The 25,445-nt window shown below is 54.4% G+C and overlaps 1 protein-coding gene across 2 annotated transcripts in view; it reads left to right on the forward strand.

Moving 5' to 3' along the window:
* The window catches only part of Nectin2 (nectin cell adhesion molecule 2), a 33,887-nt gene extending 8,442 nt beyond the window's left edge, over nucleotides 1-25,445 (forward strand). Inside the window, exons 2-9 of one of the 2 annotated variants that reach the window (XM_052171333.1) lie at nucleotides 3,019-3,381; nucleotides 9,786-10,082; nucleotides 12,354-12,471; nucleotides 12,940-13,088; nucleotides 20,494-20,647; nucleotides 22,758-22,821; nucleotides 22,958-23,044; nucleotides 24,310-25,445. In XM_052171333.1, coding sequence (XP_052027293.1) covers nucleotides 3,019-3,381; nucleotides 9,786-10,082; nucleotides 12,354-12,471; nucleotides 12,940-13,088; nucleotides 20,494-20,647; nucleotides 22,758-22,821; nucleotides 22,958-23,044; nucleotides 24,310-24,582 — 1,505 coding nt within the window. In that variant the 3' untranslated portion in view covers nucleotides 24,583-25,445. Of the gene's footprint in view, nucleotides 1-3,018; nucleotides 3,382-9,785; nucleotides 10,083-12,353; nucleotides 12,472-12,939; nucleotides 13,089-17,168; nucleotides 17,875-20,493; nucleotides 20,648-22,757; nucleotides 22,822-22,957; nucleotides 23,045-24,309 lie in introns of those variants that run through there. The other variant, XM_052171338.1, reaches the window with a different exon arrangement.

Below are 25,445 nucleotides of genomic sequence, written 5' to 3' on the forward strand. Positions count from 1 at the left end.
GTGGTCTGCTGGGTTTGAGTGGTGAGGCATATCGCATATCGGAGACGGCGTGACTCTCTTAACTGATGGCCACTCGTTCATCCTCCCTGGCACTGTCTGACCCCAGTATTGGGTTCTGTCAGATTCCCTCAGCAGGACCACCCAGGTTCTCCTTTTTAAAAGACTGTTTGAAGTGAATTGGTGTTTTGCCTACGTCCATACACTTGATCTTAGCCAAAAGGCGGAGAAGCGACTTTGCCTCCATTCATGTCTGTGCACCATATGTGTGCAGTGTCCAAGAAAGGGCTGCGTGTGGGATGGCTGTGAGCCAGTCTCAGGACCCAGCCCAGGTCTTCTGCAAGAATAGCCGGTGCTCTTAGGTTCTAGGTCCTTGTCATCTCCCCCACCCCTGGCTATTTTTTTTTATTTATTTATTTTTGTTTTTGTTTTTGAGGCAGGGTTTAGCTATGTCTGCCTGGCTGGTGTGGAATGCACTATGTAGCCCAGGCTTTCTTCAAACACACAGGGATCCCTGTGCCTCCACTTCCTGTGTGGTGGTGTTAAAAGCTTTTGCTACCACACCCCAGATTCCGTGGGCTCTTCTGTGTGAGGAGTCCAGGACGGAACGCACTGACCACTGTCCGCTGAGTGGCAGCTGTGTGTGTGTGTGTGTGTGTGTGTCTGTCTGTCTCTCTCTCTCTGTCTCTCTGGTTGTAAGCAGTTGCTCATAGAAACGAGTCCTGTGCAGTCTTTGAGTCCCTCGCCTCGGGGCTCACTGTCAATGGCCACTTGTAATTATCTGGCCTCTGTTTACAAAGTTCAAGTTCTCTGTGGACCTCGGCCTAGTACTCTCCAAGCATTCCTCGGTGCTCATAACACCCCTGGGGTGTGCGGCACTGTCATTATGCCCTCATTATGCAGCTGGGAAACTGAGGCACAGAGATGTTAAGCCCCGGATTTAAACCCACACATTATTGTGCCCTGGGTCACCGTGGAGTGCTTCCTCGTTTGTATATTTGTTCACAGTGCAGGAGACGGGGAGACAGCCTGAGGCCATAGCTCATGCAGAGGACTTGAGCTTCCCGGGCCAGAGCCTAGACCTCTGATTCCATGGGCTGTGGCGCCCCCTTCTGGCCTGCACAGGTACCTGATACACTATATTGCATACACACCGCACGTAGATGCACATACATATATACACATAAGATAAAAAATTAAGCCGGAACCGGGCGGTGGTGGCGCACGCCTGTAATCCCAGCACTCTGGGAGGCAGAGGCAGGCGGATTTCCGAGTTCGAGGCCAGCCTGGTCTACAGAGTGAGTTCCAGGACAGCCAGGGCTACACAGAGAAACCCTGTCTCGAAAAACAAAACAAAAAACATAAAAACTTTAAAGTGAGATATTGGGGGCTGGAGACTTGGCTTGGCGGTTAAGAGCACTGGCTGCTCTTCCAGAGGACCTGAGTTCAATTCTCAGCACTGATACGGCAACACACAACTGTCTGAAACTCCAGCTCCAGGGAATCAAATGCCCTCTCAGGGCCTCCGTAGGCACCATGCACACCTGTGGTGCACAGACATACATAGACAAAACGTCCATATACATCAAATAATTTTGTTTGTTTTTTTCGAGACAGGGTTTCTCTGTGTAGCCCTGGCTGTCCTGGAACTCACTCTGTAGACCAGGCTGGCCTCGAACTCAGAAATCCACCTGCCTCTGCCTCCTAGAGTGCTGGGATTAAAGGCATGCGCCACCACTGCCCGGCTTCAAATAATTTTTAAAACAAAATTTTTTAAATAAAAATACAGCCAGGCACAGCGGTGAACAACTTTTATCTCAGCATTTCTGGAGGCAGAGGCAGGAGGATCCCTAAATTGAAGGCCATCCTGGTCTACATAGTGAGTTCTAAAACAGCGAGGGCTATGTAGAGAGAGCCTGTTTCCAAAAGAACAAAAATAAATAAAATGGGAAAATAGGCGAAGGGTCTCTTAAGACCCCACCTTCCTAGAGGAGACATTGGGAAGTTGCTGAGAGAGGGGCGTGGTGACCAGTGGGGTAGCCTGGGGCTTGTAGTCCACCTTGCAGTAGATAACCACAGCCGCCCATGCAGAGCAGCAGAAAATAAGACATCCAAGTCAGAGACAGACTTCTTGGGAAGAAAGGGGTTCAGCAGGAGCCATGCGGGGGTGAGGAGGTAGTGGGGCGGAAGTGGGGGTGACAGTGGCCAGACTGTATGTATGCATGCAAGAGACCCCCAGGGACAAACGAGTGTAGCCCACCGAGCATGTGTAATTCGCCGAGTCAAATGACCATCTGTGTAAGAGTGCAGAGAACAGAGCCGGGGAAGACAGCGGTGGGCCATGCATTTTCTGTCAGTGTGAGGACCGGAGTTCGATCCCCAACACTGACGAGGCTGAAACAGGGCTCCCTGGGATTTGCCGGCCAGCTTAGCTGAAACAGTGAACTCCGGGCCAACAAGTGACCTTTCTCAAACACTGTGGGGCGCTGAGAGATGGCTCAGCACTCAGGAGCGAGCACTCTGCCTCCTGGTGTGGTGGCACACACCTTTAATCCCAGCACCAGGGAGCAGAGCCTGGTCTACAAAGCGAGTCCAGGATAGCCTGGGCTCTGCTGTACAGAGAAACCCTGCTCCCTCGGTCCCCTCAAAAAGAGCACACTGCCTACTCTTCCATAAGTTCCAGCTTCCACAAAGGTTGAGAAGTACCTGTAACTCCCGTGTCTGGGACTCTGACGCCCCCTTCTGGCCTCCACCAGCACTGCATGCACATGGTGCACAGACAACACACAAGCAAAACACTCGGCTCATAAACTAAAAGTAAATAAATCTAAAAAATAACACTAAAAAGACAAGGTGGGTCAGGTGTGGTGACAGGCAGTTTTAATCCGAGCACTGGGAGGCAGATCTCTGTGAGTTCCCGGCCAGCCCCGGGCTATCCTGTGAGAGCCTGTATCGCCTGTCCTGGAGATCTCTGGCTTTTCCCTCCCTCCCCGACAGGGCTGACCTCTTTCCTCTCCCCAGGAGCCCAAGATGTGCGGGTACGAGTGCTTCCTGAGGTTCGGGGCCGCCTGGGAGGCACCGTGGAGTTACCGTGCCACCTGCTCCCGCCCACGACGGAGCGCGTCTCTCAGGTGACCTGGCAGCGCCTGGATGGCACAGTTGTGGCTGCCTTCCACCCGTCCTTCGGCGTGGATTTCCCCAACTCACAGTTCAGCAAGGAGCGTCTGTCCTTTGTCAGAGCGAGCCCGGAAACCAACGCGGACCTGCGGGATGCCACGCTGGCCTTCCGGGGCCTGCGGGTGGAAGACGAGGGCAATTACACCTGCGAGTTCGCCACGTTTCCCAACGGCACCCGCAGGGGGGTGACCTGGCTCAGAGTCATCGGTGAGTGGGGGCGAGCCTGGCTGTCGCTCCGCGTCCCAGCTTTCAGGTTGACACTCTTAATGTGTTGGCAAGTGTCTTCTCGTTTTGTAGAAGTTTGTACGTTGTGTGTGTGTGTGTCCGTGCCCTGCAATGTTTAGAGATCAGAAGATGACTCTTGGGATTCGGTTCTCTCCTTATACCACGGGAGCCAGGGGATCAAACTCAGGTTGTCCGGTGTCGGGCTTGGCAGCAGTCGTCCTTACCTGCCGAGCCACTTTGTCATCCCCGGCCTCTGCCTGTACCTCAGAGTGCTGGGATTAAGGGCATGAGCCATCGCACCGAGATTCTTGGGTCTGGGGACAAAAGCAGCACTCTGCATAGGACGGCTAGCACTCTGCCGCCGTCTTCCGGACTCCCCTTCCTTCCTCTAGGAGCCTGGCTGACCTTGAACACTGCATCCTCCTGCCTCGTCTCTAGTGCTAGGATTCCAGAAGTGTGCCAAAGCACCTAGCTTTGACAAGTGCTTACTAAGCACCTACAGGGTGCTAGTTGCTTACTCTGTCCACCAAGGATGTGGCAGACAACAAGGTATTCTTTTTTTTTTGTTTTGTTTTGGCTTGGTTTTGGTTTTTTGAGACAGGGTTTCTCTGTGTAGCCCTGGCTGTCCTGGAACTCACTCTGTAGACCAGACTGGCCTCAAACTCAGAAATCCACCTGCCTCTGCCTCCCGGGTGCTGGGATTAAAGCTGTGTGCCACCACTGCTTGGCAAGTTATTCTTTTTTTTCCCCTTGAGTCAGGGGCTCAATATGTAGCTCAGACACTAGCCTCAAATTCAGACCAACCCAGCTGCCTCAGAACTGGGTCTGTAAGCACGGGCCATTACACTCTACTCTGGCCTCATCCTGAGAACAAGAACCGCAGAGGTTCCAGGGGCTCAGTGACATGGTGAGGAAGGCCAACCTGTTCAAAAAGGAAAAAAATGTAACTGGGTGGCGGATGGGGGCGGCAGGAAAGGCTGAGGACGCAGGAGGTGAGCTGTGGCATAGGGTTGCCTTGGCTGCACACGCGGTGAGGCAGCACCATAGAAGAAGTTTTAGGCAGTTTTACACAGTTGTCCCTGGACCAGAAGGAACACACCCACCCATGGGGCTCAGATGACACAGGGGAAGAGACCCGACAGGCGAGAGGCAGCTCACAGCCCTCTCTGACTCCGGTTCTCACGGAGCCATCGCTGTCTTCTCTCCTCTGGGGACACTGCACACGTGCACAGGTTCATGCAGGCACAACACCCACACACACACACACACACAAGCAATAAAGGACTCTTCCTGGCTTCAACGGGAGTGGCCGGAGGGCTGGAAAACGCCCTCAGGGCACAGCAGTCCAGCCCTCCAGACGGTTCGTTCCCCAGAGTCGGCCCTGGTTCTGGCTTCAGAGAGTTGGAGCTTCCCTGGAACTCCCTGCACAGCCCAGGACAGACACTTCCTTTCTGAGGGAGGCCAAGGGGGCTGCGTCCGTAGTCACAGCACAGCTCTCCCCAGTTCCTGTGTAACAGGTCTGTTATGCCGGAATTCAGGAGAATGAGGCAAGCTTTAGAAGGCCAGCCTGGGCAACGTGGGCTCTGTGTCAAAGTCAGATTTTTCCATCTCTTAATTTTTTGTTTCTTCAAGACAGGGTTTCTCTGTGTAGCCCTGGCTGTCCTGGAACTCACTCTGTAGACCAGGCTGGCCTCGGACTCACAGAGATCCACCTGCCTCTGCCTCCCAAGTCTTGGGATCAAATTTTAAAAAGGACTGGCTAGGGATGAAGCTCTTTGCCTAGAATCCCCCAGGGAGGGGCTGGGGGCGTGGCTCAGTGGTAGAGCCCTTGCCTAGAATCCCCCAGGGAGGGGCTGGGGGCCTGGCTCAGTGGTAGAGCCCCTGCCTAGAATCCCCCAGGGAGGGGCTGGGGGCGTGGCTCAGTGGTAGAGCCCCTGCCTAGAATCCCCCAGGGAGGGGCTGGGGGCGTGGCTCAGTGGGAGAGCCCCGCCTAGAATCCCCCAGTGAGGGGTTGGGGGCATGGCTCAGTGGTAGAGCCCCTGCCTAGAATCCCCCAGGGAGGGGCTGGGGGCGTGGCTCAGTGGTAGAGCCCTTGCCTAGAATCCCCCAGTGAGGGGCTGGGGGCGTGGCTCAGTGGGAGAGCCCCGCCTAGAATCCCTCAGTGAGGGGTTGGGGGCATGGCTCAGTGGTAGAGCCCCTGCCTAGAATCCCCCAGTGAGGGGCTGGGGGCGTGGCTCAGTGGTAGAGCCCTTGCCTAGAATCCCCCAGGGAGGGGCTGGGGGCCTGGCTCAGTGGTAGAGCCCCTGCCTAGAATCCCCCAGGGAGGGGCTGGGGGCGTGGCTCAGTGGTAGAGCCCCTGCCTAGAATCCCCCAGGGAGGGGCTGGGGGCGTGGCTCAGTGGGAGAGCCCCGCCTAGAATCCCCCAGTGAGGGGTTGGGGGCATGGCTCAGTGGTAGAGCCCCTGCCTAGAATCCCCCAGGGAGGGGCTGGGGGCGTGGCTCAGTGGTAGAGCCCTTGCCTAGAATCCCCCAGTGAGGGGCTGGGGGCGTGGCTCAGTGGGAGAGCCCCGCCTAGAATCCCCCAGTGAGGGGTTGGGGGCATGGCTCAGTGGTAGAGCCCCTGCCTAGAATCCCCCAGTGAGGGGCTGGGGGCGTGGCTCAGTGGGAGAGCCCCGCCTAGAATCCCCCAGTGAGGGGCTGGGGGCGTGGCTCAGTGGTAGAGCCCCTGCCTAGAATCCCCCAGTGAGGGGCTGGGGGCGTGGCTCAGTGGGAGAGCCCCGCCTAGAATCCCCCAGTGAGGGGCTGGGGGCGTGGCTCAGTGGTAGAGCCCTTGCCTAGAATCCCCCAGTGAGGGGCTGGGGGCGTGGCTCAGTGGTAGAGCCCCGCCTAGAATCCCCCAGTGAGGGGCTGGGGGCGTGGCTCAGTGGTAGAGCCCCTGCCTAGAATCCCCCAGTGAGGGGCTGGGGGCGTGGCTCAGTGGTAGAGCCCCTGCCTAGAATCCCCCAGTGAGGGGCTGGGGGCGTGGCTCAGTGGTAGAGCCCCGCCTAGAATCCCCCAGTGAGGGGCTGGGGGCGTGGCTCAGTGGTAGAGCCCCTGCCTAGAATCCCCCAGTGAGGGGCTGGGGGCGTGGCTCAGTGGTAGAGCCCTTGCCTAGAATCCCCCAGTGAGGGGCTGGGGGCGTGGCTCAGTGGTAGAGCCCCGCCTAGAATCCCCCAGTGAGGGGCTGGGGGCGTGGCTCAGTGGTAGAGCCCCTGCCTAGAATCCCCCAGTGAGGGGCTGGGGGCGTGGCTCAGTGGTAGAGCCCTTGCCTAGAATCCCCCAGTGAGGGGCTGGGGGCGTGGCTCAGTGGTAGAACCCTGCCTAGAATCCCCCAGTGAGGGGCTGGGGGCGTGGCTCAGTGGTAGAGCCCCTGCCTAGAATCCCCCAGTGAGGGGCTGGGGGCGTGGCTCAGTGGTAGAGCCCTTGCCTAGAATCCCCCAGTGAGGGGCTGGGGGCGTGGCTCAGTGGTAGAGCCCCGCCTAGAATCCCCCAGTGAGGGGCTGGGGGCGTGGCTCAGTGGTAGAGCCCCTGCCTAGAATCCCCCAGTGAGGGGCTGGGGGCGTGGCTCAGTGGTAGAGCCCTTGCCTAGAATCCCCCAGTGAGGGGCTGGGGGCGTGGCTCAGTGGTAGAACCCTGCCTAGAATCCCCCAGTGAGGGGCTGGGGGCGTGGCTCAGTGGTAGAGCCCTGCCTAGAATCCCCCAGTGAGGGGCTGGGGGCGTGGCTCAGTGGTAGAGCACTTGCCCAGCATGCACAGTGCTCTACATTCAATCTCCTATGCAGAATAGAAGCAGGGCTAGAGATGTGGCTTAGTTGTTGGAATGCTTCCCTGTGATGCACAAAGCCCTGGGTTTGATCCCCTGCACCACACGAAGCTAGGGATAATGGCAGGTCTGTGATCCCAGCACTTGAAAGGTAGAATTAGGCTAATCAGGCGGAAGGTCATCATCAGGTGTATAAAGTGAGTCGAGGCCAGCTGGTACTATAGGAGATCCTGTCTCAAAATCAAAACACACACACACTGCAAAGCCCTTCTCCCAAGCTGCATAAAACTGTCTACTCTTAATGCAATAGCACAGTCAAGACATACTTCAAGCTGGGCATGGTGATGCACGCCTTTAACCCCAGCACTTGGGAGGCAGAGGCGGATAGATCTCTGTGAGTTCGAGGCCAGCCTGGTACACAGAGAATCCCTGCCTCAAGAGGTGCCTCTTTTTTCAAGCATGAGGGGCTGAAGCAGGGTTACTGGCTTGAGACCAGCCTGGGCTACATAGCCAGATCCTACTGTGATAAAGCAAAATAAATACAGACAAGGGGAGCTGGGGTCGGCGCTCCGGAGTGAGTGTGTCTCCAGCAAGCTCAGGGTCCTAGATCTGCATGCTGAAGCTGTTGTATGAAAGGGAGGGAGACAGGAGCGCAAGGGGCATGGCCGTGGGGTAGGCTCGGGCAGAGCCACGCCCGTCATTTGCGAAGTCCTCAGCTCTGTCTGTAGTATTGAGAGAGAGGGAGGTGAAGAGGGGCAGGCCTGCTTTTAGAACATGGAGTAGGCCATAGGTACGGTGGCTACAGCACCATCTGCCTCTGGAGAGCCTGGTGGTTTCGGAGCCACAGAGGCCGGAAAAGTCCCCTTAGGAATCTAGCTTTGAGTTGGGGATGGGATCTGAAGGGTGCAGAACCCCCACCTTAGCGCTGTGCACTCTAGGCAGGCTCCGCGGGCAAGAGGAGCCTCCCAAGGGAAGGATCTGGAATATCCCTATGGGCGCTGATGGGCAGGACGGACGGACGGACGGACAGACGGACGGATGGTGGTCAGGAGGAAACTGCGGATAGGCTAGCAGAAGGAACAGCAGACTGGCAGCCCAGGGGATGCCTGCCCCGGTGGGCGGGTCCAGCGGCACACTGGGACCCATGAGTCCTGGCTCAGACAAGCGAGGGAGGGGGCCTTGCTTTTTCCTTGTGTTCGGAAGGACAAGGCGGAAGGGTGAAAGTGAGCGGCTGGGGAACCCTCTTGTTTGTATTCCTTTTGGAAGCACAGTACAATGGCTGTCACAGGAAAACAGATCGGACACTTTGTCCATTCTTTCCTAGTGCTGGGCATGGGACTGGGCACCTCACCATCGTGGGCAGGAGCTTTTCCACTGAGCCCACTCACAGACCCTTAGTTTGGTTGGCTTTTTGTTTTTGTTTTTTCAAAAAAGAATTTTGGGGTTTTTTTTTTTTGGTTGTTGTTGTTGTTGTTTTGAGACAGGGTTTCTGTGTATTCCAAGCTATCCTGGAATTTGCTCTGTAGACCAGGCTAGACTTGAGCTCAGAGATCTGCACGCCTTTGCCTGTGGAGTGCTGGGGTGAAAGGTGTGTGCCGCCAGCTCAGGCCGGACCTTCAAACCAGAGGCTCCGCTAGGGAATTTTCATTTTCTTTCGTGCTGTGACACTCTGTCTCTGCTTTTAATTTTACAGATTAATTTTAGTAACTTTGTTGTTCGGTTTTGGTTTAGTTGTTTTGTTTTGTTTTGTTTTGTTTAGACAAAAAAAAAAATCTCATATATTTCAGACTGGCCTGGAATTTGTGTGGCTAAGGCTGACCTTGAACTTCTGATCCTCCTCCTTTTACCACCCCCATTTATAGCCCATTTATTCTTTTGATTATTGATTATTGAGATAAAGTCTGAGTATAAAGATCAAGCCATCCTCAAACTCAACATCCTCCTGCCTCAGCCTCTCCCAGTAGTCAGATCACAGGTTTGTGCTACAAGGCTTAGCCTGGACATCTTTCTGATAGGGCACAGTGGATATTGTAAAATGTCTACTTAGGCCTGGCTTGGTGTTGCACACCTTTAATCTCAGCACTCAGGCAGAGACAGTTGGAGCTCTCTGAGTTCAAGGTCAGCCAAGACCACCTTGTGAGATCCATCTCAAAAAAGTTTATATATATAATTGCATATAAATAACATAACAATGATATATAACACAGTGTATTATAAATATGAAATATATAATACATAAGTTATATATAATATATATATGTATATAGTAATTGCCCAGACTAGGATAATGTATGCCACACGGATCCAAGCACTGGGTATGCGTCAGTCCCATGTGACATCAGAGAAAATGGTTTAAATGGCGGCTGCCCGAAGCTATGCATATGCTAGGCTGGTGAGCTGGGCTCTGGACCCAGGAAGCAGATCCTGACTGTGTGGTTCCTTATTATCTATCCTGAGTTCGTCCTGTCTAGTTCTGTCTGGTCCCGTCGTCTTCGTCCCCCCCCCTCCCCGTGCCTCCCTCCCCTGTTGAGACCTTTGTAAAGTGACTGCAAGTCGTGAGTTACAAGCCTTCTTTGGTCTCCCTAGCCCAGCCTGAGAACCACGCCGAAGCCCAGGAGGTCACAATTGGCCCCCAGGCGGTGGCTGTTGCCCGCTGTGTTTCCACGGGGGGTCGTCCCCCTGCCAGAATCACGTGGATCTCATCCCTGGGTGGAGAGGCCAGAGATACTCAGGAGCCGGGGCTCCAGCCCGGCACGGTCACCATCGTCAGCCGATACTCCTTGGTGCCGGTGGGCCGAGCGGATGGCGTCAAGGTCACGTGCAGAGTGGAACATGAGAGCTTTGAAGAGCCGATCCTGCTGCCGGTGACCCTCTCCGTGCGCTGTGAGTGTGACGGGAGGAGGCTTTCCTCCCCTGCTGTCCGCCCTGGCTCCGAGTTCTGTCTGCCTCAGTCTCCACCAGCCAAATCTTGCCTGTGTATGGTCTGTTCTAGAGATCCGCGCTATTCTGAGTCTCTTAGGTACCGAGAGGCACACTCGCTGCTGTGGGTTCCTGCCTTCAAGAATTAAAGATAAGCTGAGAGGGGTTGAGAGCCCAAAGGTTCACTTACTTCGCAGTTTCGAGAAATAGAAAAATATGCTAGGCAGTGGTGGCAGCTCAGGCCTTTAATCCCAGCACTCAGGAGTCAGAGGTAGGAGATCTCTAAGTTCAAAGCCAGCCTGGTCAACAAATCAAGTCCAGTACAACCAGGGTTGTTACAGAGAGAAACCCTGTCTTGAAAAAAAAGGAGAAAAGTCTGGGTTTTTCTGCAAACAGCTGTCCCTTGCATCATCCTCTCTGGCCTCCAGGGACACCAGGTAATGTGTGGTTCCCTAAAAGTCTTTAATTAGCCAGGCGGTGGTGGCATATGCCTGTAATCCCAGCACTCTGGGAGGCAGAGGCAGGAGGATTTCTTGAGTTCGAGGACAGCCAGGGCTATACAGAGAAACCCTGTCTTGAAAAAAACCAAATCCAAAAAAAAAAGGTCTTTAACTATCCTAGGCCACAGTCTACACACTGCTCACCCGCTTTGTTGCCACACTATTTTGTTACTGATTCACTTTTGGAGACAGGGTTTCATGTAGCCTGGTCTAGCGTCACACACCCCAGACAGATGAGGATGATCTGCTCATATGCAGACCCATAACCTATGCCTGTAGCCTGTAGTCTCCCACAGGGCTCTCTCCTGCCTGAATCCCCTGGATTTCAACCCTGAGCAGACTCCCAAAGGTTTCCAATTCTTTTGTTTCTGGACAAGGTCTTGTGTAGTCCAGGCTGCCCTTATGTAACCGAGGATAACCACTGCTTGAAACTTCTGAGACACGAGATGCTACTTTAAGAGTGCAGGGATTGGCGGTAGTTAGGAGCACTGATGATCTTCCAGAGGTTCCAAGTTCAATTCCCAGCAACCACATGGTGGCTCACAACCGTCTATAATGCCCTCTTGTGTGCCTGAAGACAGCTATGGTGTACTCATATAATTAATAAACACACACACACATGTAAGAGTGCAGGAATTACAGGCATGAACCTCTGAGGAGCTAATAGTAGAACTCCAGCCCAGCCCTGTTTAAACCGCCATCGTCTGACCCCTGCTCTCTTGGGCTGTTGCCTTGGGGGTTCCCCAAGCCTCCCCAAAGTGTCCTAGGCCTCTGCAAAAACTGCCTGCAGTGACAAGTGACAGCCCTCAGTTTTGTCTAGAGACACACCCAGCCCTCTACACCCAAGCTGGAATTCACACACACACACACACAAACACATACACACACATGCACGCGCATGCATGCGCGCGCGCGCTCTCTCTCTCTCTCCCCCCACCCCCCCCAGCTTCATTTTTTTGTTGTTTTGCTTTGAGTCGGGGTCTCACGATGTAGCCCTGACTGGCCTTGAACTTTCTGCACAAGTGTAGGCCGGGGCGTTGGATGCATCCGGAGCTGGGCAATTGGCAGTCTCCAAATGCGGGCGCTGGAAGCCGAATTCTCGGTACGTGCTCTTAACCGCTGAGCCGTCTCTCCAGCCTCCGTTCTTTGAGAGGGTCTCGTGTACCTGAGCTAACCCTGAGCTCTCTCTGTAGCTGAAGATGACCTTACCTCATCTTCCTGCTGCCACCTCCTCAGTGCCAGGTTGCAGGCATGAGCCACGCCCTTCAGATCTAGTGTTTGCAGTGCCATCCTGTCACCTCACTGCGGCAGCCGACTCGGGATCCCCTCGGCCGTGTGGTAGAGTCAGTCCCCTGCCTCATCTGCAGTGGCTCTTTCCAGCCATGTTCATCCTGAGACCATCAATGTGAGCCTGGCTACCCTGGCATCCTGTCTGTCCACACTGGCCACCCCAACCTGTCTGGGTATACTCTGTGCATGTTGTATTGCACACACATGTGTGCGGACACGGGGACACACATACCACACACAGGGTACCTGTAGTTGCTTTCTGAGCCCTGCCTGGGCTGATATTCAAGTGGCTTCCCAGGTTGGGTCTACACTAGTTAGAGCACACATGGCGTGGTCTGCTAACCTAAGTTTGTTATAACTGATGGATCTCTTGACACCAATGCTGTTAACTTGTCCCCAGTTCTGGATTCCACCTGTCTCTGAGTCAGTCATCCTTTTCCCCCAGACCCTCCCGAAGTTTCCATCTCCGGCTATGATGACAACTGGTACCTTGGCCGCAGTGAGGCCATACTGACCTGTGATGTACGAAGCAACCCAGAACCCACAGGCTATGACTGGAGCACGTGAGTGATGTGAACCTAGGATGGGGTCTGAGGAAGGGAGGAAGGCTGGAGCCGAGGTCCCTGGGTCTGAGGGAAAAGGGATGGGGCTTGGACCCCTGTGTCTGAGGAAGGAGGCTGGGACCTGGACCCCTGGGTCTGAGGGAGGAGGCTGGGGCCTGGATACCTGGGTCTGAGGGAGGAGGCTGGGGCCTGGACTCCTGGGTCTGAGAGAGAAGGGCTGGGGTGTGCATCTCTGGGTCTGAGGGAGAAGGGCTGGGGTGTGCATCTCTGGGTCTGAGGGAGGAGGGCTGGGGTGTGCATCTCTGGGTCTGAGGGAGGAGGGCTGGGGTGTGCATCTCTGGGTCTGAGAGAGGAGGGCTGGGGTGTGCATCTCTGGGTCTGAGGGAGAAGGCTGACTGTTGGGAGTCTGCAGGGCAGCCTGCTCTCCCCGGTGGCTGCTCTGTCGCTCACCACACCCCATGCCCTTAGGACCTCGGGCGTCTTCCCAGCCTCTGCAGTGGCCCAGGGCTCCCAGCTGCTTGTCCACTCTGTGGATCGCATGGTCAACACCACCTTCATCTGCACAGCCACCAATGCTGTGGGGACAGGCCGTGCCGAGCAGGTCATCCTGGTGCGAGGTAAGGAAGCCGTGTGGTGCTTGAGTTTAAAGCCCAATGGTTTCTCCCTTTGGGGCTTGGGTCCACGTTGGGGTGTCACTGATGCTGCCCTCGGACGAAAGAGAGTCAGACCCACCTCTGTCTGCACAGATGAGCAGATCGCTCTGCTTGTCCATTTTGGCCTGCAGGTGTAGGCTGTGACCATGGGCTGTGACTAGAGGTGACCAGGGAGGAGCCAGTGGGGGCCTTTAAACTGGGGCTATACCTAATCCAAGGCTTAAGCTGGGCATGGTGGAAGTCTATACTCCCAGCACTTGTTCAAGAATCTGAGGCAGGAGGATTACTGTGAGACTAGCCTGTGCTACTTAGTGAGACTCCTGTTTTAGAAAATGCTCCAAGTTCACTGAAAAGAGAATCAAGAAGCTGGCTTGGGTCTGTGGGGGAGGTCTAAGGGCAGCTGTAGAGCTTCGTCCCTGGGAAGAGACGGGGGTCTTAACACCCTGGTGCCTATGACCGCTGATGCCCAGACCCACGCAAAGCTAGAAGCAGTTTGCTCAGGCATGAAGATCCTCGGCTGGAGACCCAGGCCTGGGGACTCTCTCCAAGCCTGGACATCGTCCAGATGTAACCCTGTATAGTTGGAACATTTGTCACTGAGACACATCCCAAGAAAGAGAGACACTGGCCAGGGCCTATGACATGTCACAGGAACCAGGAAAGAAAGGTTCTTAGAAACACCCTTAGCCAGACTTGGTAGAAGGTATGGCAGGAGAATAGCAAGTTCAGAGTGTGCAGGGCCTATAGAAGTAGTTCTGATCTACACTGGGCTACTGAACAAAACTATAATCTCACAAAATAAAACATAAGATGAGGCCTAGAGAAATGGCAGTTGTAGGGCCCCGCCTAGACTCCCCTAGTAAGGGGAGTGTGACTCAGTGGTAGAGCCCCTGCCTAGAATCCCCCAGGGAGGGGCTGGGGGCGTGGCTCAGTGGTAGAGCCCCGCCTAGAATCCCCCAGGGAGGGGCTGGGGGCGTGGCTCAGTGGTAGAACCCTGCCTAGCATGTTGGACACCTTAAGTTCAAGCCTCAGTTCCTGTACAGAAAACGAAGCCTTAGCAGCCCTGGTGTAGGTACCACACAGTTTATCTCTGCAAATACATGGATCTAAGTGGTGACCCTACCAGGCAGGACCTGAGCCCCTCAGAATCAAAAATGGCTTAGAGCCTGGCCCTGTGATATGCTGGACCCGCCCTTCTCGAAAACACACCCCTGCTGAGACACCCCAGGGCCGGCTGACTCCTGTAGGAACACACCCTCGCGCTGCTGGTCTGCTGAGTCCTTGGACATGTGCTCCTAGCAAAGCAATGTCAAACAGGGCCACAGTTCACACGCATAAACATGCTTCCTCACTGCTGAAGAGTCGCACTGAGGTTCTTTATGGGAGCAGAAATGACACAAGGACAGCTGCAGCACCAACACCGGCCCCAGCATAGGTGACAGTCACAAGGCCGGAGCCTGGAGTCCCCCCCCCACACACACACACACACGCGCGCGCGCGCATACACGCACTCACAGACACACACACGCAAGCGCACACGTGCACACTCACACGCGCGCGCGCGCGCACACACACACACACACACACACACACACACACACACGCGCGCGCGCGCAGCTCAGGTTGTCTCGGCTCCTCTGGGAGGCTCCTGGTGCGAGACTCTCTGCTTTCATTATCTCTTACTTCCGCTTAGAGGGCGAGCAGGGCGGCCTCGCCCGCATCTGGGACTTCCTGGAACCTTTTAAGCCCTTTATTTTCTAAGCTTAGGGTGATTCCCTGGGGATGGAACGGTTTCCCTCCCTTTGACTTCCCTTCCTCCAAGACGCAGGTTTTACTTCACGTGAAACTGCCACACGACAGCAGCGTGCTTGAGGACAGCGTCACTAAGACAAGTCCCGCATTTCACAGCAGCAGAAGAGAGCAGACTGAGCCCCCACGCACGAGTGGCTGGGCTCGGCGTGCGGCACACACCGAAGACTAGCCTTCAGGAAGGCAGGCAGAGGCGGGGGAATCAGATAGATGGTCACGGCCGGCCTGGCTACCGTGTGAGTCCAGAGCCGTCTGTGCAGCCTGAGGACCTCAGAAAACCAAACAAGCTGGCCACGGCGGTGCCGCCCTGTAATCATAGCACCTGCGAGACAGAGGCAGGAGAGTTTCTTTGAGTTAGAGGGCAATCTTGTTTATATAGCAGGTTCCAAACCAGCATAATTTTTTTAAAAAGAAAAGAGAAAGGGAGGATATAAATCCAATTGGCAGAGGTTGGAGTGGCCGAGTCCCACCAGGGAAACTTCAGCAGTTTCGGTCCTGACGCTGTCCATGGTACTGAGCCCGCGCCCACTCGCAGACATGCAGTCTTAGCGCCCACGCATTCACAGTCTTGCATGAGCATGGCTTTAGATTCTCAACAATGAAAAGCACGAGTGGGCATGGCGGGCCTCTCTGCAGCCGACTCACGATCCTGAACTCACTGACCCAGGATAGACTGTCCGAGCCGAACTCCAGGCCCCTCCCTCACTTCATGGCTGCACCCACATTTCCAGTGGAGCAGCCTCGTTCCTGCCTCTGTCAGAGTGTCCTTTTGCAGACCATCCACACGCACTAGATGCAGGCCCGTGTGTACAATGCGCTGCTTGCAAAGAGCTTCCGCGTAACACTCCCCCCCAAAAAACTATGCCTTTATTTGTATGTCTGTATTATTTTGTCCCTTGGATTTTGTTATGTGTCGTTTTGAGGAAGGGTCTCAGTGCGTAGCTGCAGTTGGTGGGGAACGCACTCTGTAGACCAGGCTGGCCTTGAAGTCAGACCTCTACCTGCCTCCGCCTCCTCCTACATGGTGGGATTAAAAATGAGCAGTATCTGAAGCTAGCACAGTTCTCTACTTGCAAACACTGCTCAGACCCTGGGTGTGGCAGCCCAGCCCTGCAGTCTCAGCACTTGAGAACTAGGCTGCATGGGGCTGGGCGACTTCTACTCCTGGTACCTCAGGCTCGCTGGTCGGGGGCTTGCAGGTGTCTGCTCGTGTCTCCCTTGTGGGCTGAGGACCATCATGACAGTCCCCCAGGTCTCTTGTTGGCTTTCTTTATGTCCCCTGCCATGGTGGAGCAGGTGGGGAAGGAGCTGTGGGAGGTGCGCATGGGACCAGCAGGAGGCAGGGACAGCAGGAGGCGGGGACAGCAGGAGGCGGGGACAGCAGCGTGAGGTGGGGAAGGTGACCCGAGACCGCCCAAACCAAGGAGCTGTCCTGAGAGGACCAGAGCCTCCCACTCCCTCCTCCCATAGCCACGTTCTGGATCCTAGTGGGAGAGGAAAGGGGCCTCTGCTCACAGTGGTCTCCACCCTGTACCTCTGCATACGAGAGGCCAGCACCCTCCCCGTACCCAATCACTGGCTTCGTTGTCTTTTGTTGTTTTAAGGAAGAGATGGAGACAACCAGGCCTCAAGCAGGATTTTACCTGAGCTTCCTCAATAGATGTGATTACAGGTCACAAAAATGGTTTTAATTCGTAGTGTTTGGTAATGCTGGAGATGGAATACAGGGCCTCTAAGCAAACAAATGCTCTACCACTGAGCCACGCCCCCAGCCCCTCACTGGGGGAGGGGCTCTCCTGCTGATCATCTGCAGTCCACCAACACACCTTCCCCTTTGTAGAGTTTTTGAGAGTCTGGAGTCTCACTACATGGCCCAGGCTAACCTTGATAGCATGGTCCCTTTTCCTCGTTCTCCCAATGCTAGGATATAGCAGTCTTGTGCCACCACCCCTTGCTGCAGTCTGCAATTCGGGGGGACATTTTGAGTCTAGATATCTATCTAGGCAGCATCAGCTGGCAGCCCCTCCTTGTCTAGTGCCCATCCTGAAGTGAAGGGTCACGGATACCCCTCCTCTTCCTCCTCGTCTTCCTCCCCCCTTCTCTCAGCTAGTCTCCTCCTGAGTCCTGGTCTGGTCACTAACCCGTGTGTGTCCTGGGTCTCCCCCACACCCTCACACCCAGATGTGTCCTCTTGACTCCCTCTCCTCTTTTTCTCTCTCCTTCCTCTCTCCTCAGACACCCCCCAGGCCTCCCGAGATGTGGGTCCGCTGGTGTGGGGGGCCGTGGGGGGAACCTTGCTGGTGCTACTCCTGGCTGGGGGGTTCCTGGCCTTGATCCTGCTGAGGGGGAGGAGGAGGCGCAAGAGCCCTGGAGGAGGAGATGATGGCGACAGAGGGTCCTACGATCCAAAGACTCAGGTGTTTGGGAACGGGGGTCCTGTCTTCTGGAGGTCAGCATCCCCTGAGCCCATGAGGCCGGATGGCAGGGAGGAGGAGGAGGAGGAAGAGGAAGAAATGAAGGCAGAGGAAGGCCTCATGCTACCTCCACACGAGTCACCTAAGGACGACATGGAGTCCCATCTGGACGGCTCCCTCATCTCTCGGCGGGCGGTTTACGTGTGACCCCCCCACGACATAGACGCTGGACACGTGGAAACGCCAAGTCACACCCCCAATGCCAACCACACCAATGCCAGCCAGCACCGATGGCTAGGGACCGGTTGGACTGGTTCTTCTGGGGCACACTGGAGTTGGAAGGGCCCCGCCCTGCTTCAGGATAGAGGACAAGTAGAGCCCCACACCAGCCTCCTGTCTCTAGGGCCTCGTGGAGTCAGGACTCAGGAGCACCGTGGTGCAGCTCAGGGCTCCTCAGAGCTTGCCTCGGCCCCAGCCTGGCCCTGGCCCCGAAACACTCAGGAGCTAATAAATGCCTTGTCAGAAAACCTCGGGGTGTCTTGTAATACATCAGACCCCACTCTTTGTGTCCCAGGGAACGACTGGGTGGGACGGGGATCGCTCAGTACGAAGGAAGAGAAACCAGCTGGACCCAGATTGGGAGATCTTGGTCACTTGTACCCAAGCCTCCCTGAAGCTGCAGGGTTTAGAATGGGGCTCTCTGGCCGTGCTGCTCTGAGACTCAGTGTGGGGAGGGCTTGAACTCGCAGCTAACATGCCGGCCGGTGAGCAGGCTGCCTTAGGAAGAGCAGTCAGCTGCCTGTGCTGGGTCCTAATGACCGGGAGTGGGGGGCACACAGATCTCCTTTCTCTGTAGAGGGGTCCTAGGAACGGAGGGTGGCTTCTCTCTATTTGAGGACCTCAAGGCCCACATAGGCTTGTGCCAGGTGTTGGCAATACCCAGATGTCCCACCTTGGTGTCCTCAAAGCAGCCTGACTTTGGGGGCCTGTCTTCTACCCTCCGAGCAGGGTCTGGGTCTGTGGAAGGTATCAGCAATTCTGATATGTCTCTGTGCCCCCACACCACACAGACACACATATATACATACACAGACACATATGTACTCAAGCACAGCATACATACACACAGATACACCACATGTACAACATGCAGGCACACCACACACATGTAGACACATACGGTGTACATACACACAGAGATAAACACCACATATCCAGAACACAGATGGGCCACACAGACACAACACACATACACACACACACACACACACACACACACACACATATATATATATATATATATATATATATATATATATATATATATATATCATACATGTACACACTGACACACATATACTCACACACAACATACAAATACACCACATGTACAATATGCACGCACGTGTTCCTCCTATAGCTAGCAGTCTTTTGACTCTCGGGGCCCTGGAGCATTTATCCCCGAGAGAAGATAAACTATCTTCCCCACATATCTGTGGCACTGGGACACTAGCTAGGATCAGATGCTGCCTTCTGGGTGGGTGGTGCAGCCAGGAGGCCTGGTCACGCACTTCCTCAACCAGGTGTCACAGACCTCAGATTACCAAACCTGTGCCTGCCGTGCTGGGGACACAATCAGGCCTAGATCACAGAGCCTCATCCTGGAACGCAGCCAGCCAGCAACAATGGCAGGAAATGCTGAGTGTTTGGTATGGCCCTGTGTAGTGCACGCCAGTTGCCCAACACACACACACACACACACAGCGACCTTTTGGAGGATACCCAGCTGGAGAGCGGATGCTGACAGTACCCTTGGGCCGCTTCCCCTCCGTGTGTGGGAAGCGCATTAACTTCACGGATGACACTGTAAGGTTTTGAACTCTTGTCTATTCTGAGTGTTCTCAGTGACCCTGTCTTGTTCTCAGCCGTCGAGGGCAGGGTGGGCAATTTGCTTGATTTGCACACAGATCCTCTCTTAGGTGCCTGCTTTGTGACCCAGGGCAATGGATCCGGTGAGGAACCCGGTCCTTTCGGGGAACGCCGCCTTAGGAGAGGTGCACAGAACAGTTGGGATTGGGAAGCCTGGGGCTCTCAGCTCTGTCTCATGATGGGCTGGAAAACATCGCGTTCCAATAATAATAAGGGGTGCTTCCTCCCCCACACCCCATCCTTCTCTCTCCTCTCCAGTCCAGCCCAGAACTGAGGCTGGACTTGAAGCATGTCCTGCCTGCTGCTTCCTCGTTTTGTTTTGTTTTGTTTTGTTTTTGGCGTGTGTGTGTGTGTGTGTGTGTGTGTGTGTGTGTGTGTGTGACATTTTGTTTGTTTTGGTCTTTGAAGCAGTCTTGGCTATGCAGCTGTAACTAGCCTGGAACTCACTATGTAGCCCAGGCTGGTTTCATACTATATAATCCTCCTGCTTCAGCCTTTTGAGTGCTGGAATTGTAGGTTCCTCTAAACTCACAACTGGCTCTTCCTTAAGAGTACCCTGTTTCCCCGTCTGCAATACCCAGAGGCCTCAGATGCCCCTTCACAGGTTAGCCCTGGCTGGCTGGCTTACTGGGTCCAGCGTTCTGTGACTTCCCTGTCCCCTCCCTCCTCTCTACTTGTGGCCAGTTCCATCTTGACATTAGATAGCATCAGATCTGCTTGTTTGCTCTTGGGCAAGGCTAGCCCGGGCTACAGGTAACTTCCGTTCCATGAGGGTGAAAATGCCCTGCTTTGAGTGCACCTCTGTGTAGATCAGTGTTCCTGAAATCAGGCTCACGGGGTGACTGGATAAAGCCAAGCCCCTGGCCGTGGCTGGGTGGACAGCAGGGGATGTCCTCAGGCATACCTAGAGCATGTGCCAGGCATGCTTGAGGCCCTGGGTTTAGTCCCCAGTGCAGCCAAAAGGAAACACACATGACCGCAGGTATGGTGACACGTGCCCCTGCTGGCTACACCCCACACTTGGAAGGCAGAAGCACAGATTTATTCTGGTTTACAGAGAGGTCCAGCCAGCCTGGCCTACAATATGAGACCCTGTCTCAACAAATACATAAAACAATCATTTTGAAAAGTCTGGCATATGTGTTATCTGAAGCACAGGGCTGGAAGAAGCATCCGTGAGTTTCTCATAATGACCCATGCTGTCTTTGTCCTGACAGAGTCGCCCAGCACAGCAGGAGCAGGGGCCACGGGTGGCATCATCGGGGGCATCATCGCTGCCATCATCGCCACCGCAGTGGCTGGCACCGGCATCCTCATCTGCCGACAACAGCGGAAGGAGCAGAGGCTTCACGCTGCGGAGGAGGAGGAAGAGTGAGTGATGGGTGGGGAGGAGGGACAGCAGAGCTGGGGAGTACAGAGAGCGGAACAGAAGGAGATGTTGAGACCGTGTAAGACAGAGACCCCTCCAGAACTAACTGAGATGTTAAGTGGGGTGGGGAGGAGGTTTTTCCTTCTTCGTGAAGTATGGGTGTGAGTTTGTCTGAGGCGCCGGCAGGACCCAGGCTCCCACCACCTTGTTGCTCCCTAGGGCTTGTCCCTAGAGCTTCAGATCTGAGGAACTGCTGAATGTGGCGGGAGAATGAGGAGGATTAGAAGTTAAAGGTCATGCTTCCTCTGTTACATGAGACTCAAAAAAAAAAAAACAAAAAACCAAGCAATGAAAAAAATAAACAAAAAGTTGCACAGTAGTCAGGGAGATTAGTTGGTTTGTAAGGATCCTAGATCCTTGTTGGGGGAAAAAAATCATCTCTGTGAGTTTGCAGTTTGAGTTCTAAAACAGCCAGAGCTACACAGAGAAACTCAGTCTAGGGAAAATAAAACACAGATTTGTTTTTACTTTATGGTGTGTTTGCCTGCGTGCGTGTCTGTGTACTGCATGTATGTCTGCATACTGCATGCATGCGTGGCTCCCAAGGAGGGCATGAGTTGCCATGTGGGTCCTAGGAATCAAACCAGGGGTCTTTGAAAGAGCAAAACGGGTGCTTGAACACATCTCCTGCCCTTTATTTATCTTTGTGATAGGATTCCACTCTAGACCAGGCTGGCCTCGAACTCAGAAATCTGCCTGCCTCTGCCTCTCAAATGCTGGGATCAAAGGCGTGTGCCACCTCCCACCTGGCTTGTTGTTTACAATTTGTAAACTTAGAATTATCATGTGTTTGTGCATGTGTGCATAGACCGTGGCGTGGATGTGGAGGCCAGAGGACCTGTGGCCACAGGGGACCTCCTTTTTTATGTGTATTTTGAGGATAAAACATGTCCTCAAGTTTTCAAGACTTTTATCTGCTGAACCAACTCCCTTGCCTGGTTTGTTTGTTTCTTTGTTTTTGTTGCTGTTTTTCTTTTTTAAAGATTATCTTCGCCCAGGCGGTGGTGGCACACACCTGTAATCCCAGCACTCAGGAGGCAGAGACAGGCGGGTTTCTGAGTTTGAGGCCAGCCTGGTCTACAGAGTGAGTTCCAGGACAGCCAGGGCTACACAGAGAAACCCTGTCTCAGAAAAACCCAAATCAAAAAAAACAAAAAAAAAACAAAAAAGATTATCTTCTTGCCTGGCCGGTGTAGCACACGCCGTTAATCCCAGTCTTCAGGAGGCAGAGGCAGGTGGATCTCTGTGAATCTGATGCCAGTTGACAAGAGGAGGTTCCAGGCCAGCCTGGGCTACACAGAGAAACCCTGTCTCAAAAAGATATGTTATTGGTGTTTGTGTCTGTCTCTATATGACTATTTGTCTGTTTCTCTTTGTGTGTGTGTGTGTGTGTGTGTGTGTGTGTGTGATAGTATTATCTTGTTGGAAGGCAAAGGTTCTTTATTTCCACTGTTTGGGTCTCAGGTCATCAGACTTGGCTGCAAGCCCCTCCCCTCACTAAGCCATCTTGCCAGCACCATTTTGTTTTTTATCTGTGTGTGTTGATAACAGCTTAATCAAGTGTGTTACTAAATAAATGCTCACACATAGAGAAGGCAGAGGACAACCTTGGCAACACTGCCCAGGCTCTGCCTGCTCTGGTTTGGTTCTGAAGCAGGGTCCCACTCTGGGACACTGATGGCCTGGGGCTCCTCACTTAGCTGGGACTGGCACTGAATTCAGAAACCTTCCGTGGTAGGAGTGCAGGTGTGGGCCACACACCCGGCTCACTTGCTTGAAAGAGAATTTTCTGAATTCTTTCTGGAGGGTTCTGGGACTGGGACTTGCTCAGTCTGAGTCCCTCATGGCGCTGGGGCAGGGGCAGGGGCAGGGATGGCGCTGAACCCCGGAAAGACAGCATTTCCTGTTTGCCCATCGCGTGGCCAGACGGCAGAAGGGCCAGTGTGGCCAGTCCTTTGTTTCTCTAGAGAACCAGGGGCACCTCCTGTAAGAGGGGAACCGGGAAGGGCGGCTAACCTCCCGTTGATCTGCCTCCTACCCCGACCCCTGCAGACTGGAAGGACCTCCCTCCTATAAGCCGCCCACCCCAAAGGCCAAGCTGGAGGAACCAGAGATGGTGAGCAGCTCCCCTAGAGCCCAGGCTACCCTGCCTCCCTTCCTGTGGTCAGGCGGGTGGGGCTGTAGGCCTGGGGCGGGGCTGGCTGGGAGTGGCAGACTGGAGGGCCCTACTTTCCCCGTGTGTCCTTCCACAGCCCTCTCAGCTCTTCACTCTGGGGGCCTCGGAGCACAGCCCGGTGAAGACGCCTTACTTCGACGCTGGTGTCTCTTGTGCTGATCAGGTGGGAGCTTCTGGGCAAACCAGGGTGGGCTTAGGGGTGGCTGCAGGGTTGAGGGTCAAGGGTGGTCGAGTGGAGTGACTAGAACATAGGAGTCGTCCAGGGCTGTGTGGAGAGAGACCACCCTGGAGCCATCCCCCGCCCCACCCCACCCCTGTGGCGGAGACATTTCTCTGCAGCCCCCTCTATGATGGAGACATCATAGACCATCTCCTTGGTGGTCAAGAGTCAGATAAGGAGGCCAAAGCATCCTGAGAGACCTGATTGGCACTCGAAGTCAAATAAAGTAAATACTGAGGTCAGAACTGTGCGCTGTAGCTCCACCTTGTGACCATTGACTGCAGTTTAGAGCTTGCTGGGTCACAAGGACCAGAGTTGTGTCTGAGTCACATACTAGGTGTCCTCCAGTGCCTGTGACTCCAGCTTTGAGGGATCAGATACCCTCCTCTGGCTTCTGCACAAATAGTAGTACACACACACACACACAATTTCCAAATATCTAGGAAATAAAAGACCAAAGCCAAGCCTAGAACGGGGTACACACCAGTAATCTCAGTATTTGGGAGTCTGAGGCAGGATTGCCATGTTTGGATCCAACCTATGCTACCTAGTGAGACTTTGTGTAAAATAAAACAAACAAAAAAGTCAGTCAGACCACTGCAGTGCACACTTCTCCTCCCAACACCTAGGAGATAGAGGCAGGAGGGTCAGAAGTTCAAGGGCATCCTTGGCTACAGAGAACACCTTGAGTTACAAAAGACCTCTTTTCCGAACACACAAAAAGATTAAGGCTAGGCTGGGGTTATAGCCAGTTGGTCCCGTTTTGGGTTTTGGTTTTGGTTTTGTTTTGTTTTTTTTCCCACCATGCACAAAGCCCTGGGTTCGATGCTCAGCATTTTGTAATCATGGGAGTTCAGACCCTGATTCCTACACTCAGGACACTCGGGAGACTGAGGCAGGCAGCCTGGCCCACGAGAATAGCCAGAGCTACATAAACGGGGGTGGGGTGGGGGTGGGGGACAGAGAGACAGAGAGAGACAGAGACAGAGAGAGAGTTCTAGGGTAAGGATTGGGCTTCAGAGGTCAAAGAAGATTGAAACAGGTGAGGAGGTCAGTGCTGGCCTGGGTTCGAAGCGACTGTTCAGAGAAGTTCGGTCCAGGGAGAAGGGATGGCAGTGGTATCGTGGGATCTGGTTGGCAGGGGGCAGGTCTGGGATGCCATCCTGAGACTGAGGTGGCTTGACATCTTGCTTGCTCCCCACTTCTAGGAGATGCCTCGGTATCATGAGCTGCCCACCCTGGAAGAGCGGTCAGGGCCCCTGCTGTTGGGGGCTACAGGCCTGGGACCTTCTCTTCTGGTGCCTCCAGGACCCAATGTTGTGGAGGGAGTTTCCCTGGGTCTCGAAGATGAGGAGGAAGATGAGGAGGAAGAAGACTTCCTGGATAAAATCAACCCTATTTATGATGCCCTGTCCTACCCCAGCCCCTCTGACTCCTACCAGAGCAAAGACTTTTTTGTGTCACGGGCCATGTATGTGTGAGGGAGGCACAGGAGCTCTGACCTCTCACCTTTCACCCTTGACCCATCAGCTTTCCACCAGTGATCTAGGACACTCTGACTTCCAGGCAAGCCAGGGACAGGTGTCACCCATGCAGTCCACCTGTGACTTCTTAGTGGCTCCACCATGATGTTCAACCTGTGACTCCTGGGGCAGGCAAACCTGCATAACTGGAAACCAGAGAATTCTATCTCTAGAGACAGGGCGCTCAGAATATCCTTCAGCACCGCCTAGGGCTCCTCGAGGACTCCTAAGACTGACCCTTTCTTTGACCATGCCTGTCTCTGAACACTTATATCTCAACTACCCTTAAAGTCCAAAGACTGCGGGCCTTGCCCTTGTCCTCAGGCCACAGAATCCCGACAGATGTGCAAGAGCGGGTCAGCGGCTCCCTGCTGCTCAGACCTGAGCCCTCCAGGCAGCAGAAGCCCCCTGATCCTCCCCATCCTGCTCCCCAAAAGTGAAAAGGAGAGGATTTCCCAATGTAAGGTAGGGCCTCCCCATCTCCACCCACTCCTGCAGGCAGGAATCTCAGGGTTCGCACCCTCTCTTCATCACCTAGCACCCCAGTTCCTGTCTACAGAGTGAATTCCAGGTCCAGTGCCGGAGGGGAGGGCCTAATGCAAGTGTGTGTGCCTTGCCACCCAAAGTTTGGGAGAATCTGCTCTTACCCTGGAGACTACTGAAGTCTTTTAAGCCCTACCCAGTGAGATGACAACTACACATCCCTCTTTAGGGGTGCGTGTGCGTGCGTGTGTGTGTGTGTGTGTGTGTGTGTGTGTGTGTGTGATGGAGAATCTGGGTTGGGAATATTATTTTGTAAGCATTTCCTACCTAATATGAGT

Source organism: Apodemus sylvaticus, chromosome 1 (assembly GCF_947179515.1).
Source record: "Apodemus sylvaticus chromosome 1, mApoSyl1.1, whole genome shotgun sequence".
Classification (NCBI taxonomy): Eukaryota; Metazoa; Chordata; class Mammalia; order Rodentia; family Muridae; genus Apodemus; species Apodemus sylvaticus.